General features: G+C 42.5%; 1 protein-coding gene across 1 annotated transcript; it reads right to left on the bottom strand.

Moving 5' to 3' along the window:
- Positions 1-10,089: 10,089 nt before the first annotated feature.
- LOC106565066 (uncharacterized protein C20orf85) lies at positions 10,090-17,472 on the bottom strand. The gene is made up of 4 exons (XM_014131690.2): positions 17,295-17,472; positions 16,702-16,783; positions 16,385-16,483; positions 10,090-11,150 (listed from the first exon to the last, which is right to left on the bottom strand). Exons 1-4 carry the CDS (start codon positions 17,357-17,359, stop codon positions 10,995-10,997), a joined length of 402 nt encoding a protein of 133 aa, XP_013987165.1. The 5' UTR covers positions 17,360-17,472; the 3' UTR covers positions 10,090-10,994.
- Positions 17,473-19,940: the final 2,468 nt, after the last annotated feature.

Below are 19,940 nucleotides of genomic sequence, written 5' to 3' on the forward strand. Positions count from 1 at the left end.
ATGACAGACCACATTTTGTTTATGATAATTTCATATTGTTTGTCAGAGCACTGGTTTAACATTATGCCTACAGTACATAGGCTAACATAAGCAATTAACTTATATTTAATAATTACAATTTTAACATGAGTATTTTTTTATATGCAATCCATCCCAAGATGTAAATTTTTTATTTAACCTTTATTTAACTAGGCAAGTCAGTTAAGAACAAATGTATTTTTTACAATGACGGCCAAACCCAGACGACGCTGGGCCAATTGTGCGCCACCCTATGGGACTCCCAATCACGGCTGGATGTGATACAGTCCGGATACACTATATGTGGACACCCCTTCAAATTAGTAGATTTAGCTATTTCAGCTACAACTATTGCTGACCAGTGTATAAAATCGAGTACATGACCATGCAATCTCCATAGACAAACATTGGCAGTAGTTTGGCCTTACTGAAGAGCTCAGTGACTTTCAACGTGGCACCGTCATAGAATGCCACCTTTCCAACAGGTCAGTTCATAACATTTCTGCCCTGCTAGAGCTGCCCCCGTCAACTATACAGTAAGTGCTGTTATTGTGGATTGGAAACATCTAGGAGCAACAAGGGCTCAGCCGCGAAGTGTTAGGCCACACAAGATTACAGAACAGGGCCGATGAGTGCTGAAGTGCGTTGCGCTTAAAAATCTTATGTCCTCGGTTGCAACACTACCGAGTTCCAAACTGCCTCTGGAAGCAATGTCAGGACAAGAACTGTTCCATCGCACACAAGCCTAAAATCACCATGTACAATGCCAAGCGTCAATGGAGTGGTGTTCAGCTCGCCACCATTGGACTCTGGAGCAGGGAAACGCGTTGTCTGGAGTGATGAATCATGCTTCACCACCTGGCTGTCCGACGGACGAATCTGTGTTTGGCAGATGGCAGGAAAACGCTACCTGCCTCAATGCATAGTGCCAACTGTAAAGTTTGGTGGAGGAGGAAATGGTCTGGGGCTGTTTTTTATGGTTCAGGCTAGGCCCCTTAGTTCCAGTGAAGGGAAATCTTAATGCTACAGCATACAAAGACATTCTAGACGATTCTATGTTCTAATTTTGTGGCAACAATTTGGGTAAGGCCCTTTACTGTTTCAGCATGACAATGCACCCATCCACAAAGCCAGGTACTTACAGATATGGTTTGTCGAGATCAGTATGGAAGATCTTGACTGGCCAGCACAGAGCCCCGACCTCAACCCATTCGAAAACGGTTGGGATTAATTGGAACACTGACTGCGAGCCAGATATTTATCCCCTCACCCTCTTTGATCACGTGGAAATCCTTGATTGAGGACACATGATCCTCCACGGTCATGTCCCTCGCACTAAAGGGACACTTCACCTCCAGCACTCCACTCATGACATTGCTACAGGTAACTGCATCAGGCGACGCTCCAAGAAAAGGTAGGCTGGGCCTCAAGAGTAGACTGCAGCTGAGCAGATGCCTATCTGGGAACTTCTTGAGGTACATTGATAGCCTTTTTGGCAGCATAAGATACTTGTTTTGGACTGCACAGATGCCTCTGTCACTTTTGTTATTTTTGTGACTTTGCTAAATTTAGATGCTGTGATTCTCCCTTCTCTCTCCTGGTGTCACTGCTCAGAGCTGTCTTGTTCCCATGTTTGGTGCCGTCTTTCCCTGTGTATATCTGACAACATTTGAAGACCCACAGTATGGTGTTGATGGAGGTGGTGGTAGATGATGATTGGTCGAGGGGAAGCTGCAAAAGTTTGTATAGTGAGGGGAAAAAGTATTTGATCCCCTGCTGATTTTGTACGTTTGCCCACGGACAAAGAAATGATCAGTCTATCATTTTAATGGTAGGTTTATTTGAACAGTAAGAGACAGAATAGCAACAAAAAAATCCAGACAAACACATGTCAAAAATTTTATAAATTGATTTGCATTTTAATGAGGGAAATAAGTATTTGACCCCCTCTCAATCAGAAAGATTTCTGGCTCCCAGGTGTCTTTTATACAGGTAACGAGCTGAGATTAGGAGCACACTCTTGAAGGGAGTGCTCCTAATCTCAGTTTGTTACCTGTATAAAAGACACCTACCTGTCCACAGAAGCAATCAATCAGATTCCAAACTCTCCACCATGGCCAAGACCAAAGAGCTCTCCAAGGATGTCAGGGACAAGATTATAGACCTACACAAAGCTGGAATAGGCTACAAGACCATCGCCAAGCAGCTTGGTGAAAAGGTGACGACAGTTGGTGCGATTATTCGCAAATGGAAGAAACACAAAAGAACTGTCAATCTCCCTCGGCCTGGGGCTCCATGCAAGATCTCACCTCGTGGAGTTGCAATGATCATGAGAACGGTGCGGAATCAACCCAGAACTACACGGGAGGATTTTGTCAATGATCTCAAGGCAGCTGGGACTATAGTCACCAAGAAAACAATTGGTAACACACTACGCCTTGAAGGACTGAAATCCTGCAGCGCCCGCAAGGTCCCCCTGCTCAAGAAAGCACATACACATGCCCGTCTGAAGTTTGCCAATGAACATCTGAATGATTCAGAGGACAACTGGGTTAAAGTGTTGTGGTCAGATGAGACCAAAATGGAACTCTTTGGCATCAACTCAACTCGCTGTGTTTGGAGGAGGAATGCTGCCTATGACCCCAAGAACACCATCACCACCGTCAAACATTATGCTTTGGGGTTGTTTTTCTGCTAAGGGGACAGGACAACTTCACCGCATCAAAGGGACGATGGACAGGGCCATGTACCGTCAAATCTTGGGTGAGAACCTCCTTCCCTCAGCCAGGGCATTGAAAATGGGTCGTGGATGGGTATTCCAGCATGACAATGACCCAAAACACACGGCCAAGGCAACAAAGGAGGGGCTCAAGAAGAAGCACATTAAGGTCCTGGAGTGGCCTAGCCAGTCTCCAGACCTTAATCCCATAGAAAATCTGTGGAGGGAGCTGAAGGTTCGAGTTGCCAAACGTCAGCCTTGAAACCTTAATGACTTGGAGAAGATCTGCAAAGAGGAGTGGGACAGAATCCCTCCTGAGATGTGTGCATACCTGGTGGCCAACTACAAGAAACGTCTGACCTCTGTGATTGCCAACAAGGGTTTTGCCAACAAGTACTAAGTCATGTTTTGCAGAGAGGTCAAATACTTATTTCCCTCAATAAAATGCAAATCATTTTATAACATTTTTGACATGCATTTTTCTGGATTTTTTTGTTGTTATTCTGTCTCTCACTGTTCAAATAAACCTACCATTAAAATGATAGACTGATCATTTCTTTGTCAGTGGGCAAACGTACAAAATCAGCAGGGGATCAAATACTTTTTTCCCTCACTGTATCATACTTTTCATAAGTTACAAAAATCACATTAAAAGAATGTCTTCTTTGTGTTTTAAGATTTCACAGAGGAGCATCGCCATACAGAGGGAGACAGAGATAAACAAGAGTAGCAATACAAGGATATAACATCTATAGAAGAGACAGGAATGCTTATGGGGGATGTGTTGCTGTATATATTCAGAGCCATATTCTTGTAATGCTTAGAGAATATCTCATGGCAAGTGTTATTGAAGTGTTGTGGTTGCAGGTAGGGCTGTTGCGGTGATCGTATTGAAGGCAGTCAAATTCCACGCAACCATTTAGTCACAGTAATTAGGCTTCTCCAAGCTCTGATGCTGTTGATGGTCATTCGTAACCAACCAAACTTGCCAACTGCCTGGTACTTTGCACTCTATTGTCCCTCTAATCACTCTGACATCAATGCAAATGTGATCGAAAATCTAATCAAACACTTCATGAGAGCCCATGAGCTCATGTTGCGCAACATTTCTATAGTCTATGCAATTGCACGAGAAACAGAACGATGGCCTCAATTAAAAAGAGGAGGATCTCATCAGCTTTTTATAGGCTAGGGCTACTATATTTATTTCTCAACTTTCTTTATTTTAAGCACATTGCTTACAGGAGTATAGCCTATCTGGCTGGCATGAAAATGAACCACAGAACAAATGTCCTCCATTTGCTATTTGAGTGAATAGATGACATGTATTTTTTTCCCCTGCCCCTGTTTTGAGACAGGTGCATGATAATGGTCCATTCTAAATCAAAACAAATTTCACACATACAGTACCAGTCAAAAGTTTGGACACACCTACCCATCCAAGGGTTTTTATTTATAGCCACCCTTTGCCTTGATGACAGCTTTGCAAACTCTTGGCATTCTCTCAACCAGCTTAATAAGGTAGTCACCTGGAATGCATTTCAATTAACCTCTCTAGGGCCAGTGGGACGATTTTGTCCCACCTACGTAACAGCCAGTGGAATCCCGTGGCGCATTATTCAAATACCTTAGAAATGCTATTACTTCAATTTCTCAAACATATGACTATCTTACACCATTTTAAAGACAAGACTCTCGTTAATCTAACCACACTGTCCGATTTCAAAAAGGCTTTACAACGAAAGCAAAACATTAGATTATGTCAGCAAAGTACCCAGCCAGAAATAATCAGACACCCATTTTTCAAGCTAGCATATAATGTCACATAAACCCAAACCACAGCTAAATGCAGCACTAACCTTTGATGATCTTCATCAGATGACAATCCTAGGACATTATGTTATACAATACATGCATGTTTTGTTCAATCAAGTTCATATTTATATCAAAAACCAGCTTTTTACATTAGCATGTGACGTTCAGAACTAGCATACCCCCCGCAAACTTCCGGTGAATTTACTAAATTACTCACGATAAACGTTCACAAAAAACATAATTATTTTAAGAATTATAGATACAGAACTCCTCTATGCACTCGCTATGTCCGATTTTAAAATAGCTTTTCGGTGAAAGCACATTTTGCAATATTCTAAGTAGAAAGCCCGGCATCACAGGGCTAGCTATTTAGACACCCACCAAGTTTAGCCCTCACCAAAGTCAGATTTACTAGAAGAAAAATGTTATTACCTTTGCTGTTCTTCGTCAGAATGCACTCCCAGGACTTCTACTTCAATAACAAATGTTGGTTTGGTTCAAAATAATCCATAGTTATATCCAAATAGCGGCGTTTTGTTCGTGCGTTCAAGACACTATCCGAAAGGGTAAAGAAGGGTGACGCGCCCGACGCGTTTCGTGACAAAAAAATTCTAAATATTCCATTACTGTACTTCGAAGCATGTCAACCGCTGTTTAAAATCAATTTTTATGCCATTTTTCTTGTAAAAAAACCCGATAATATTCCGACCGGGAAACCGTGTTTTAGTATAAAGAGAGAGAAAATAAAAACATGGGGTCACCTCGTGCACGCGCCTCAGTCTCATTGTCCTCTGATAGACCACTTACCAAAGGTGCTAATGTTTTTCAGCCAGGGGCTGCCTCGACATCATTCAGCTTTTTCCCGGGTTCTGAGAGCCTATGGGAGCCGTAGGAAGTGTCACGTTACAGCAAAGATCCTAAGTTTTCAATAAAAAGAGAGAGGGCACTTCCTGTACAGAATCTTCTCAGGTTTTTGCCTGCCATATGAGTTCTGTTATACTCACAGACACCATTCAAACCGTTTTAGAAACTTTAGGGTGTTTTCTATCCAAAGCCAATAATTATATGCATATTCTAGTTTCTGGGCAGTAGTAATAACCAGATTAAATCGGGTACGTTTTTTATCCAGCCGTGTAAATACTGCCCCCTAGCCCTAACAGGTTAACAGGTGTGCCTTGTTCAAAGTTCATTTGTGGAATTTCTTTCCTTCTTAATGTGTTTGATGGTCCAGTTTGGTGAAGAATTGGGCCCTAAGGGCCATCTCCAAGGCGGCGAACATCAGGCGTAGGGGTTACCGATTCTTAATCGTAATCCTGTTCAGCCCTCTGCAATCGATGCAGGGACACAGATCTCCATCCTTCTTTCCCACGAAGAAGAAGCTTGCACCAGCTGGGGATGTATTGGAGTGAATGAAACTTGACTCCAGCGACTCCCGGATGTAATTGTTCATGACTGCTGCTTCAGGGGTTGAGAGGGAGTACAGACGGCCCCGGGGAGGGGTGGAGTCGGGTAGGCATTCCATTGCGCAGTCGTATGGATGATGAGGTAGGGTGTTGGATTGCCTCTTATTGAAGGCCTCCCAGAGGTCAAAGTACTCGGGAGGAAGAGCGGAAAAGTCTTGGTCTTCAATGGATGCCAGGGAACACGGCAGGGCAGTCCGCCAATCAGTTGTTGTGACAAGGTAGGGGTTGTATACAGAAGATAGCCATATTTGGTAAAAGACCATGTCCATATTATGGCAAGAGCAGCTAAAATAAGCAAGAGAAATGACAGTCTGTCATTACTTTAAGACATGAAGGTCAGTCAATCCGGAATATTTCAAGAACTTTGAACGTTTCTTCAAGTGCAGTCGCAAAAACCATCAAGTGCTATGATGAAACTGGCTCTCATGAGGACCGCCACAGGAAAGGAAGACCCAGAGTTACCTCTGCTGCAGAGGATAAGTTCATTAGCGTTAACTGCACCTCAGATTGCAGCCCAAATAAATGTATCACAGAGTTCAAGTAACAGACACATTTCAATATCAACTGTTCATAGGAGACTGCGTGAATCAGGCCTTCATGGTCAAAATGCTGCAAAGAAACCACTACTAAAGGACACCAATAAGAAAAAAAAAAGACTTGCTTGGGCCAAGAAACACGAGCAATGGACATTAGACTGGTGGAAATGAGTCCAAATTTGAGAGACGCAGAGTAGGTGAACGGATGATCTCCGCATGTGTGGTTCCCACCGTGAAGCATGGAGGAGGAGGTGTGATGGCGAGGGGGTGCTTTTCTGGTGACACTGTCAGTGAGTTATTTAGAATTCAAGGCATATTTAACCAGCATGGCTACCACAGCATTCTGCAGCGATACGCCATCCGATTTGGTTTGCGTGTAGTGGGACTATAATTTGTTTGTCAACAGGACAATGACCCAACACACCTCCAGGCTGTGTAAGAGTTATTTGATGAAGAAGGAGAGTGATGGAGTGGTGCATTAGATGACCTTGCCTCCACAATCACCCGACCTCAACCCAATTGAGATGGTTTGGGATGAGTTGGACCGCAGAGTGAAGGAAAAGCAGCCAACAAGTGCCCAGCATGTTCTGATATCCAGAAGTTATTTTCTGTCATAAGAGACAGTAGCATCAACATTATGTTAAAAATAAGTTACAAACAATGCAAAATAGCACAATTGGTTAGGAGCCCGTAAAAAAAAGGTGATTTTGATAGCAAAAACGTTAAAAAAAATGGGACATTTTTACCTGAAAAAATGAAACGGAGAAAACAGAATTTGGGAAAATACAAAACGGAATCAGGCAAAAAAATGTAACGTGATTTTTTTTTAGGGCCCTATGTATGCTATGCTCAGTTAACTTGTGTATCCTCCCTGGGGGCAGAGATGCTTAGGGGTGTTAGGTTCTAAAGTTTATTCATCCCAAAGGATCGAACAGCTGAACAGACAAAGACATTCACGCAAGCACTGATATTTAGCCTTTTCTCCTATGCTGAGTCTCCTCCTACACAACTGAACAGCCAATGCATCTCTGTTGCTCGACAGAACCTTAGTGATATCTGTCTTCCTCACTTCATCTGACCTGACCTGTGCCCCAAAGTGCTCACGCCACCCCAACTCACGGCTGTCATGGTGACTGGTACCAGATTGTGTCTCTTCTCCTCCCAGAGGATCCCTCTAACAATAACATATCCTGACATAATGTAAACGTTATACATTACCCTCTCTCCCTCAGTGACATGTATAAGTATATTTCATATTCTTAGAACCCAACAGGGGGCAAGGGCTCCCCCTTTCCGGCCACTGGTCTCTTTTCCCACTGATCCAGCCCAGATGCCTTCACATTGTCCAAATCCATTGTAAAAAATAGTTTGGTATTTATTTAAAACTTCAACTATGCCTCATAGTCTTCTGTGCTCTATTATTACAGTTTGCATATACTGTGGTATTCTAGTAGGAGAGTGTATAAAAGTGTAGTAGTCTGAGTGTTTCTGATGAAATGTGTGATCTAACTGACGTACAATCCAAAGTAATAAAGTTGGTATAGTAGTACATCAAAGTAATCAGACCAATTGTTTTACTACATTTAGCTTTGACTCTATTTAGTTGCTTTGTTTAAGTAAACATTTTTAAACAGATGAAGAAAGCCCCACACTTTTACTTTATGTAAAGTTACCATCTAGTTTAATTTGCTATTCAATTCATGAGAGGGCACAGTCATGTATTACACATAGCATATCTTTATGTATTTCTTTGATGCTACAAAGTGAAGGATTTTGTGCATCATAATTTATCATGTGTTTCAGTGTGAAGGGAGGATGTAATATTGTGGAACAACACAAACACTTATGTGAATGTGTGGGTACATAGGCAAAATAATCTGCTTGGAATTACAAAACCTTTTGAAAAATGTAAAATATTCAATTCCTTTTTCAATTAAAAATGTAAGTTATGCCTTTGAAAACAATCATATTGTCCTGTAGCTCCACCCCTTAGAGCCTGTCTTTGTTGTTGCATGAGTGACTGGGGTCTGGCTTTTTACGTCGAGGTCGCGGGAGAGCTGGTGTATGGCTGTGTAGAAAGGTCAGTGCAGGGACAGGCCCACTAGTGTGTCTGTCTGCCACTTTTGTCTAGCAGACTGGGGGGAACATGTGAGAGGAAGAGTCACCCGGCTAAGGTTAAGAGCAGGGCATTGTCTGTGTGCCAAACTGCCAATCCATCATAGCATGTGGCTCTGTACCAATATCCATTCTATCATACCACCTTGAATAAAGCAATGTATTGGGCATGTATGGGTATTTTCTGCTAGTATGGATATTGGAATGTACCCAGTGGTTAAATGACAACCAGAACACAAACATGTTTTCAGTTGTCCTCAATTCATAGAACATCCACAGAATAGTAACAGTTTCCTAGTAGCATTTCAGAAGTGTAAAACATTTTTATCCAACATAATTTTCATTATTATGAAATCCGCATATCCCCCTCTACTGTTAGACAGCAGTTTGGCTTGTATTCCAGGCAGCTTCATAATAGTAGATCTGGAATGTGTGTAATGCATTGCGCCCTTAGGTAGAATTAGTAAATTGCAACAACAACAAAAATGATGTCAGTGCAGCTGTAGCCTTGCATTAAGCTCAGTATGACAGTGCCATATGTGTTGCACTGATGGGCGAGACATGTGCCAGAATGAATGTGCTCAACAAGTATGGATTTCACATTATTGGGATGCCTTAAAAAATAAGTCAGTATCTGGCGATTTGAGCAGGCTGTTGACTGTGGCCTGTGGAATGTTGTCCCACTCCTCTGCAATAGTTGTGCAAAGTTCCTGGATATTGGCTGGAACTGGAACACACTGTTGTACATGTTGATCCAGAGCATCCCAACCCCACCACCATCTGTTCACAACGTTGACATCAGCAAACCGCTCATCCACACGATGCCAAATATGTGGTCTGCGGTTGTGAGGCCAGTTGGACGTACTGCCAAATGCTCTAAAACAACGTTTTGAGGTGGCTTATGATAGAGAAATTAACATTTAATTCTCTGGCAACAGCTATGGTGGACATTCCTGCAGTCAGCTTGCCAATTGCACGCTCACTCAAAACTTGAGACATCTGTGGCATTGTGTTGTGTGACAAAACTGCACATTTTAGAGTGGCCTTTTATTGTCCCTAGCACCTGTGTAATGATCACACTGTTTAATCAGCTTCTTGATATACCACACCTGTCAGGTGGCTGGATTATCTAAGCAAAGGACAAATGCTCACTAACATGGATGTAAACAAATTTGTGCACAACATTTGAGATAAATATGCTTATTGTGCATCTGAAAAAATTCTGGGAACTTTCATTTCAGCTCATGAAACATGGGACCAACATTTTACGTGTTGCGTTTATATTTTTGTTCAGTGTAGTAGGAAATACTTTCGGGTACTTGGCTAATAATTCAACACAGCTGGTAAATGGTTTCTAGTGATGCTTGATATAATGAATCCACATCTTAGTAAATATTTGGTCATTTCTATATGGTAAAATAGCTTTTCTATGTAAATACTTTTTAATATAAACAAATAGATTGTGAATACATCCAATTGGTAGTTACAATCTTGTCCCATCGCTGCAACTCCCCTAAGGTCTTGGGAGAGGCAAAGGTCGAGAGCCATGCGTCCTCCGAAACACGACCCTGCCAAGCTACACTGCTTCTTGACACACTGCTTGCTTAACATGGAAGAAAGTCGCACCAATGTGTTGGAGGTAGCACCGTCCAGCTGGCAACCGAAGTCAGAGAGCCCCTAAAGTCTAATTTAATTTGTTATAAAAATCTTAATTTGTTATAACAATCTTATGAAACCAAACCGAATATAGGCTAAATTGCAAGACAAGATATTGATACATGGTCAACCATACTGCCATTGAAGAAATCATACCAAGTATATCAAATGGGAACAAACATGGTTTAAAATTCCCTCCTCAAAATTAAAATGTTGGACCTTAACTAATACATTACATTTGTGGGAATACAGCACCATTGACTACAGGATAATGAAAGGAGAGAACATAATATCCTATAAATAATCAAATGATTGTCATTGGATCAAAATAACCAAGCACCCATTGTGTTAATTTTGTTGGATATAGTATGCAATATTTGTGTTGAAATTAAATGTGAGAGAGACAGAAGTAAATAAGAGCAGATTAATAGTATTTTGTATTGATTAGTGAGAATTTATCAATATTTAGTAATATATTTAAAAAATGCTGATATTGCTAATTTCATAGGATTTAAGAGTATGTGAATAAAAAAAGGAGGAAGCGAGGAAGACAAAGACAAACAAAAGCAGGGGATAAGGGAAAGTCATATATTGAGTAGTCATCAATATTGAGTCTGTGCACGGCATCGCCAAGGCCTAGGAGATAGGTGTCATGGCAGCAGAGGGTTTTTTTCAGCTGCAGGCGTCCCAGGCCCAGCCCAGCTCCTTCAGGAAGCTCTTCTTCCCACACTGGACCTTTCCGTAGCGCTCCAACTGCAACTTGGGTACGGCCGAGCGCCAGCCAATCTGAGCCTGGGTGGTCTGGGGAACTGGGGGAGAGGGTCCTACCTGCAACCGACCTCAGTGTCACACATAGCCCAGCATTACGGTCTGCAAATGGCACCCTATTCCCAACATAATGCACGACTTTCGACCAGAGCCCTATCATTGTCTTCCAACAGGTGGGGTCACTGCTACGCGACGCTCGTCACGCTAACTGACGTAAGACAATTGGATCCCTATAGGTCATGGTCAAAAGTAGTGCACTATATACGTTTTTGTTATGTAGTGGTGCACAGGGTTGGGGAGTAATGGATTACTTGTAAGGGATTACAAAAACCAGCAAAAATATTGTAAACAGATTACAGATACTTTTGAAAAACTAGGTGATTACATTGAAATTCAGAAAGGATGTTTACGAAAAAAAATATTTGACACTTCTCTGTTTTCTCAATGACATTCAAATCATCATTGAAAAAGGCACAAGTTTAAGTTTGTTCCACCTGAGCGAGTCTGAAGACAAGTCAGAGACCACTATGATGACACACCAAATGTGTTTGATGGATCGCGGGGGAAAAAAAGAGCAGGAATAGGCTTTTGTAGGCTGCAGTCCAAGCTATGTCTTCCAATAGTGTGACTTCTGTTGGCATCCAACGTGAATAAACGCTTGGAGGTAAGGATAACAGCAGGGGTTTAGTCTACGGCAGTAGTCCAGGACTCCTTCAAACATTCAATCTCCAGCTGTGTACCCCCTCTAGCACCAGGATCAGCGCACTCTCAAATGTTTTTTGCCATCATTGTAAACCTGCCACACACACTATAAGATACATTTTTTAAACATAAGAATGAGTGTGAGTTTTTGTCACAACCCGGCTCGTCTCGTGGGAAGTGACAAAGAGCTTGTATAGGACCAGGGCACAAATAATAATACACTGCTCAAAAAAATAAAGGGAACACTTAAACAACACAATGTAACTCCAAGTCAATCACACTTCTGTGAAATCAAACTGTCCACTTAGGAAGCAACACTGATTGACAATAAATTTCACATGCTGTTGTGCAAATGGAATAGACAACAGGTGGAAATTATAGGCAATTAGCAAGACACCCCCAATAAAGGAGTGGTTCTGTAGGTGGGGACCACAGACCACTTCTCAGTTCCTATGCTTCTTGGCTGATGTTTTGGTCACTTTTGATTGCTGGCGGTGCTTTCACTCTAGTGGTAGCATGAGACGGAGTCTACAACCCACACAAGTGGCTCAGGTAGTGCAGCTCATCCAGGATGGCACATCAATGCGAGCTGTGGCAAGAAGGTTTGCTGTGTCTGTCAGCGTAGTGTCTAGAGCATGGAGGCGCTACCAGGAGACAGGCCAGTACATCAGGAGACGTGGAGGAGGTCGTAGGAGGGCAACAACCCAGCAGCAGGACCGCTACCTCCGCCTTTGTGCAAGGAGGAGCACTGCCAGAGCCCTGCAAAATGACCTCCAGCAGGCCACAAATGTGCATGTGTCAGCTCAAACGGTCAGAAACAGACTCCATGAGGGTGGTATGAGGGCCCGACGTCCACAGGTGGGGGTTGTGCTTACAGCCCAACACCGTGCAGGACGTTTGGCATTTGCCAGAGAACACCAAGATTGGCAAATTCGCCACTGGCGCCCTGTGCTCTTCACAGATGAAAGCAGGTTCACACTGAGCACGTGAAAGACGTAACAGAGTATGGAGACGCCGTGGAGAACGTTCTGCTGCCTACAACATCCTCCAGCATGACCGGTTTGGCGGTGGGTCAGTCATGGTGTGGGGTGGCATTTCTTTGGGGGGCCGCACAGCCCTCCATGTGCTCGCCAGAGGTAGCCTGACTGCCATTAGGTACCAAGATGAGATCCTCAGACCCCTTGTGAGACCATATGCTGGTGCGGTTGGCCCTGGGTTCCTCCTAATGCAAGACAATGCTAGACCTCATGTGGCTGGAGTGTGTCAGCAGTTCCTGCAAGAGGAAGGCATTGATGCTATGGACTGGCCCGCCCGTTCCCCAGACCTGAATCCAATTGAGCACATCTGGGACATCATGTCTCGCTCCATCCACCAATGCCACGTTGCACCACAGACTGTCCAGGAGTTGGCAGATGCTTTAGTCCAGGTCTGGGAGGAGATTCCTCAGGAGACCATCCGCCACCTCATCAGGAGCATGCCTAGGCGTTGTAGGGAGGTCATACAGGCACGTGGAGGCCACACACACTACTGAGCCTCATTTTGACTTGTTTTAAGGACATTACATCAAAGTTGGATCAGCCTGTAGTGTGGTTTTCCACTTTAATTTTGAGTGTGACTCCAAATCCAGACCTCCATGGGTTGATAAATTGGATTTCCATTGATTATTTTTGTCTGATTTTGTTGTCAGCACATTCAACTATGTAAAGAAAAAAGTATTTAATAAGATTATTTCTTTCATTCAGATCTAGGATGTGTTGTTTAAGTGTTCCCTTTATTTTTTTGAGCAGTATATAATAATAATCAATAATTTTGCTCTTTATTTAACCATCTTACATATAAAACTAACCACAGATTAATGAGAAGGGTGTGCTTGAAAGGATGCACATAACTCTGCAATGTTGGGTTGTATTGGAGAGAGTCTCAGTCAAATCATTTTCCACACAGTCTGTGCCTGTATTTAGTTTTCATGCCAATGAGGGTCGAGAATTCACTGTCACATAGGTACATGGTTGCAAAGGGCATCAGTGTCTTAACAGCGCGATTTGCCAAGGAAGGATACTCTAAGCGCAGCCCACAGAAATCTGGCAGTGGCTTCTGATTTGTTGCAATTTCAATGAGGCTCTCTTGTTTAGATATCGGTAAGTGCACTAGAGGCAGGGCATGAAAGGGATAACGAATCCAGTTGTTTGTGTCATCCGTTTCGGGAAAGTACCTGCGTAATTGCGCACCCAACACACTCCGGTGCTTCGCTATATCACATTTGACATTGTCCGTATGCTTGAGTTCATTTGCACACAAAAAATCATACAATGATGGAAAGACCTATGTGTTGTCCTTGTTAATGCAGACAGAGAAGAGCTCCAACTTCTTAATCATAGCCTCAATTTTGTCCCGCACATTGAATATAGTTGCAATCCTAGATTCAGATCTTTCAGGCGAGAAAAAACATCACTCAGATAGGCCAGTCGTGTGAGAAACTCGTCATCATGCAAGCGGTGAGACAAGTGAAAATTATGGTCAGTAAAGAAAACTTTAAGCTTGCCTCTCAATTAAAAAAAAAACGTGTCAATACTTTGCCCCTTGATAACCAGCGCACTTCTGTATGTTGTAAAAGCGTTACATGGTCGCTGCCCATATCATTACATAATTCAATATAAATACACGAGAGTTCAGGGGCCTTGCTTTAACAAAGTTACCCATTTTCACTGTAGTGTCCAAAACGTCTTTCAAGCTGTCAGGAATTCCCTTGGCAGCTATAGCCTCTCGGTGGATGCTGCAGTGTACCCAAGTGGCGTCGGGAGCAACTGCTTGCACACGCGTTTACCACTCCACTATTTCTCCCTGTCATGGCTTTTGCGCCATCAGTACAGATACCAACATGAGCAGCAGCTACGTTTGGCTACATACGAACCGTTGGTGGAATTCCCGCGAGAGAGTAACGGTTAATGTGATTGGATGTTAATTATTTGACTAGGCTACCTGTATTTGACATTGTGTTGTTATTTCGCTGAACACTAGATTGTCTAAATCTATTTTTTGCAGTGAAACAAGACGACACAGGCGAGGGAAAAAAACCTCATCCAAATGTATATCCCCGTTGGAAAATAGAAATGGCCTTTTTGAAAATGTGAAGGAAAAAAAATGTTTTTATGTGAATCTGTCACGTCCTGGCCAGTATAAGGGTTAATTGTTATTGTAGTTTGGTCAGGACGTGGCAGAGGGTATTTGGTTTATGTGGTTCGGGGTGGTGGTTTTTCTAAAAAGGGCATTTGATTTATGTATTCCGGGGTTTTTGGGCACTGTTCCTTGTTTATGTAATTCTATGTTTAGTCTAGGTAATCTATTTCTATTTTGAGTTAATTGGGGTGGACTTCCAATTGAAGGCAGCTGTGTGGTGTTGCCTTTGATTGGAAGTCCTATATTAGTTGGGTGTGTTTGTCTGTGTAATTGTGGGAGATTGTTTCTTGTTTTGCCGAGTGAGCCTTTCAAGACTGTTTCGGTGTTCGTAAGTTCGTTTTGTTGTTTTGGTGTGTTCATTCTGAGTTAATAAATGTCAAGATGAGTGTACACATACCTGCTGCGTTTTGGTCCTCCATTACCGACGACCGTGACAGAATCACATTTTAATTTGGCTTACCCCCGACGGGACCGCGCATACCCCTGGGGGTCTACGGCAATACGGATATCACTTATTATTGATATCTACATAACGCATTGATGTGAATCACACTGCTGCTCTCATATTTAGCTATTGGCGCCTTACGCATTGTATTTGAACCCAATAATGGTTGAATTCAAGAAGTTTAAGCTGCCTATCAATCATTGTTTCTGAAACCAGTGGACAGCCAGTAAAAAATGCGCTCGAGCAACAGCTGCACAGTGCAGATCCAAGCCTATGTAATACAAGTGGGGCTTTTTTTCTTCAGTAGTGCTCAAAGCATGCCATTCTATGAGCGCAGCTTTTATTTTTCAATTCGAATCAATGAGTCCAATCAGTCCTCCATGACAACAAAATCATAAACAACAGAGTAGGGCTGGCTAATAAGTCCTTAGTTTTGGGGTTATGCTCAGGTAAAACAATTTGGCTAATCTATACTTCCATATTTCCAAGTCCTATTCTTGAAGATCAAGGGGTATAACATTTATTGGAATGACTGGAATTCTGATAGACTGGTTTTTTATTGTAAAGATATCATTTAATTGTATTGTTATATGTAGTAGAAGCGATGGGTTAGAAGAAGCCTACATAACCCAACGCATAAAGTACAATTTTACATATATATATATATATGGCCAGCTATGTAAACTTTAACATTGATTTACCCTGCAATAGATACTGTTCAATTGGTAACATACATCTTTGTCTTCTTCTAATGCCTCTTAAGGGGAAAGTAATCTAAAAGTAACAATATTTGAGTTCGGGTAATCGAAAAGTTATGTTACTGATTACAATTTTGGACAGGTAACTAGTAACTAACGGATTACATTTAGAAAGTAACCTACCCAACCCTGGTTGTGCACTACTATATAGTGCACTCCCTTTGACCAGGGCCTTACTTGACCTTGACCCAAAGGAGTTTGTAAGGACTCACTTGGATGTATTTCTCAGGTGGGGTAGGGGGTCGTGTTTTAAGATGTTGGGGAAGCTCCAATTTGACAACGTCCTTCAGCTTGTTGCTCTCTTCCTGCATCTGTAAACATTGCATGAAATATCTGAACATCTGAAGAAACTCATAGATATGTGATCGATCAACCCAATAACTTTGATTTCATTGTTTTGATTCAAATGGAGCCCAGTTCAGTCTGTCCCTACCTGGCTAATCAATAGAGGCTATAGGGTTGTATGGTTGTATTCTGAAGAAGTAGAACTTGTTCTGTGTTCATACTGCATCAGGTTTCACTGGCTTACCTCCTTGTAGGACTTGTTCAAGAATCCCCATTTATTGGGCCAGGCTTTGGCTGACTGAAGCTCTATTTTGACATGAACTTTCCTGAAAATGAATCAAAGACATGTATAAGGCTTTTGAACAAACATTGGACCTGCAAAACATGGCTCCTAAATAACTTAACACAGATCAGAGAACCAAATATTTCAAAAACAAAGATAGTTTCAAAGATAATCTAGAGAGAATAGGCTAACCCTCTACTGAACCTGAGTAAAATCAATATATTCTATACTACTACTGCTAATGCTAGTACTACTACTACTACCAGCCTACAACTACTTGTTATACTACTATTACTACTACTACTTCTACTAAACATGCCTACTACTATCACCACCACCACCATTAACTACTGCTAACCAATCCACCATTACTGCAGTACCACTACTGCCACTACTACAATAACAATAACACATCCTCATCTTGAACAAAAGTGACAAACCTTGTGCTATATAAAAAAAGAAAGTCGAATTTGTCAGCAAAATTCAAGGAATACACAATATAACATTTAATTGCATTTGTTTTGTTGTAAACTCATAGACTTTAAAGAGTTTACCAGATTTCATCTTTATCCACAAAGCTGCATTCTTTACCAGATCCAAGTGGTTTGCAGGCTGCCATCTATGCTGGCAAGCGTGTCTGTCTCTCTGTAGTGTATGTGACTTCTCACCTTTCAGTCTTATATAGTCTTGTATGTTATATTAACAGATATGTTTACCATCACCATAGCAACATAGTGGAGTCAGAGAAACTGTCCTTTTGTGTATCCTTGGAAACAATTCCAAATCATTTGAGTGTCACACATTGTGTAAAATTAGAAACAATTTGAGTAAACAATAATGAGTGTTGTAATGGACTTGGACTATATACGTACATCTTTTTAACTGACATTTTTAAGTTAATAATCCGCACCCCCTTTTGAGCAACAATTGCTCACATCAATTTATACATGTCTTCCTGCAGTGCATTTAAAATTACCGTTTTTATAGCAAAAAAGGTACATTGAATTGTGACTTCCTTAAAGTTTAAATGCACAGTTAAATGTCGTCGATGATGGTGATTTGGCACTCTTAGCAATACCTGTTGAATATTTAAGTAAAAAGGCATTTGTCCTGACCTAGAGGTCAGACCTCAGAGGTCCCAAAGCTGGATAACTACCTCCATAATGTCTCTTACCTTACAGTAATCACAGAGCAGTAGTACAAGCTGACTCAATGTAATAGTTCTACTCTTAGCAGACGCAGTATTTCAGACTGCCAGTAGAGGATGTTATCTTCCTTCTTTTGAACTGCATCAATACCCAACCTCAGCCAGTCATCAAAATTTACAGAATGGGTACCTGGAGGAAAATGGGGAGGCTCATGGTTTTTCAATTTCGTTCAAGGGGAAGGTTTAGTATTTCTTTTAAAGCAGTCGGTCATGTAATTTGTCATTTATGATATTTCTATATTTCTCAGTGTTTTAGAATTAAATCAAATAAAATGTTATTAGACACATGCACCGAATACAACATGTGTAGACCTTACAGGGAAATGCTTACTTACAAGCCCTTAACCAACAATGCAGTTTTAAGAAAAATACCCCCCCCCCCCCAAAATAAGAAATAAGAGTAAGAAATAATTAAAGAGCCGCAGTAAAATAACAATAACTAGGCTATATACAGGGGGTACCGGTACAGAGTCACTGGTTAGTCGAGGTAATTGAGGTAATATGTACATGTAGGTAGAGTTATTAAAGTGACTATGCAAAGATAATAACAGACAGTAGCAGCAGCGTAAAAGAGGGGGGGCAATGCAAATAGTCTGGGTAGCCATTTGGGTAGCCATTTGATTAGATGTTCAGGAGTCTTCTGGCTTGGGGATAGAAGCTGTTTAGAAGCCTCTTGGACCTAGACTTGGCGCTCCGGTACCTCTTACATTTACATTTACATTACATTTAAGTCATTTAGCAGACGCTCTTATCCAGAGCGACTTACAAATTGGTGTATTCACCTTATGATATCCAGTGGAACAACCACTTTACAATAGTGCATCTAAATCTTTTAAGGGGGGGAGGTTAGAAGGATTACTTTATCCTATCCTAGGTATTCCTTAAAGAGGTGGGGTTTCAGGTGTCTCCGGAAGGTGGTGATTGACTCCGCTGTCCTGGCGTCGTGAGGGAGCTTGTTCCACCATTGGGGTGTCAGAGCAGCGAACAGTTTTGACTGGGCTGAGCGGGAACTGTGCTTCCTCAGAGGTAGGGGGGCCAGCAGGCCAGAGGTGGATGAACGCAGTGCCCTTGTTTGGGTGTAGGGCCTGATCAGAGCCTGAAGGTATGGAGGTGCCGTTCCCTTCACAGCTCCGTAGGCAATCACCATGGTCTTGTAGCGGATGCGAGCTTCAACTGGAAGCCAGTGGAGAGAGCGGAGGAGCGGGGTGACGTGAGAGAACTTGGGAAGGTTGAACACCAGACGGGCTGCGGCGTTCTGGATGAGTTGTAGGGGTTTAATGGCACAGGCAGGGAGCCCAGCCAACAGCGAGTTGCAGTAATCCAGACGGGAGATGACAAGTGCCGTGCGGTAGCAGAGAGAACAGTCTATGACTAGGGTGGCTGGAGTCTTTGAACATTTTTAAGGCCTTTCTCTGACACCGCCTGGTATAGAGGTCCTGGATGGCAGGAAGCTTGGCCCCAGTGATCTACTGGGCCGTACGCCCTACCCTCTGTAGTGCCTTGTGGTCAGAGGCCGAGCAGTTGCCATACCAGGCAGTGATGCAACCCATCAGGATGCTCTCGATGGTGCAGCTGTAGAACCTTTTGAGGATCTGAGGACACATGCCAAATCTTTTCAGTCTCCTGAGAGGTAATAGGTTTTGTCGTGCCCTCTTCACGACTGTTGCTGTGCTTGGACCATGTTAGTTTGTTGGTAATGTGGACGCCAAGGAACTTGAAGCTCTCAACCTGCTCCACTACAGCCTCGTCGATGAGAATGGGGGCGTGCTCGGTCCTCCTATTCCTGTAGTCCACAATCATCTCCTTTGTCTTGATGACGTTGAGGGAGAGGTTGTTGTCCTTGCACCACACGGTCAGGTCTCTGACCTCTTCCCTATAGGCTGAATCGTCTTTGTTGGTGATCAGGCCTACCACTGTTGTGTCATCGGCAAACTTAATGATGGTGTTGGAGTCGTGCCTGGCCGGGCAGTCATGAGTGAACAGGGAGTACAGG

The sequence above is a fragment of the Salmo salar genome, chromosome ssa12 (genome assembly GCF_905237065.1).
Source record: "Salmo salar chromosome ssa12, Ssal_v3.1, whole genome shotgun sequence".
Classification (NCBI taxonomy): Eukaryota; Metazoa; Chordata; class Actinopteri; order Salmoniformes; family Salmonidae; genus Salmo; species Salmo salar.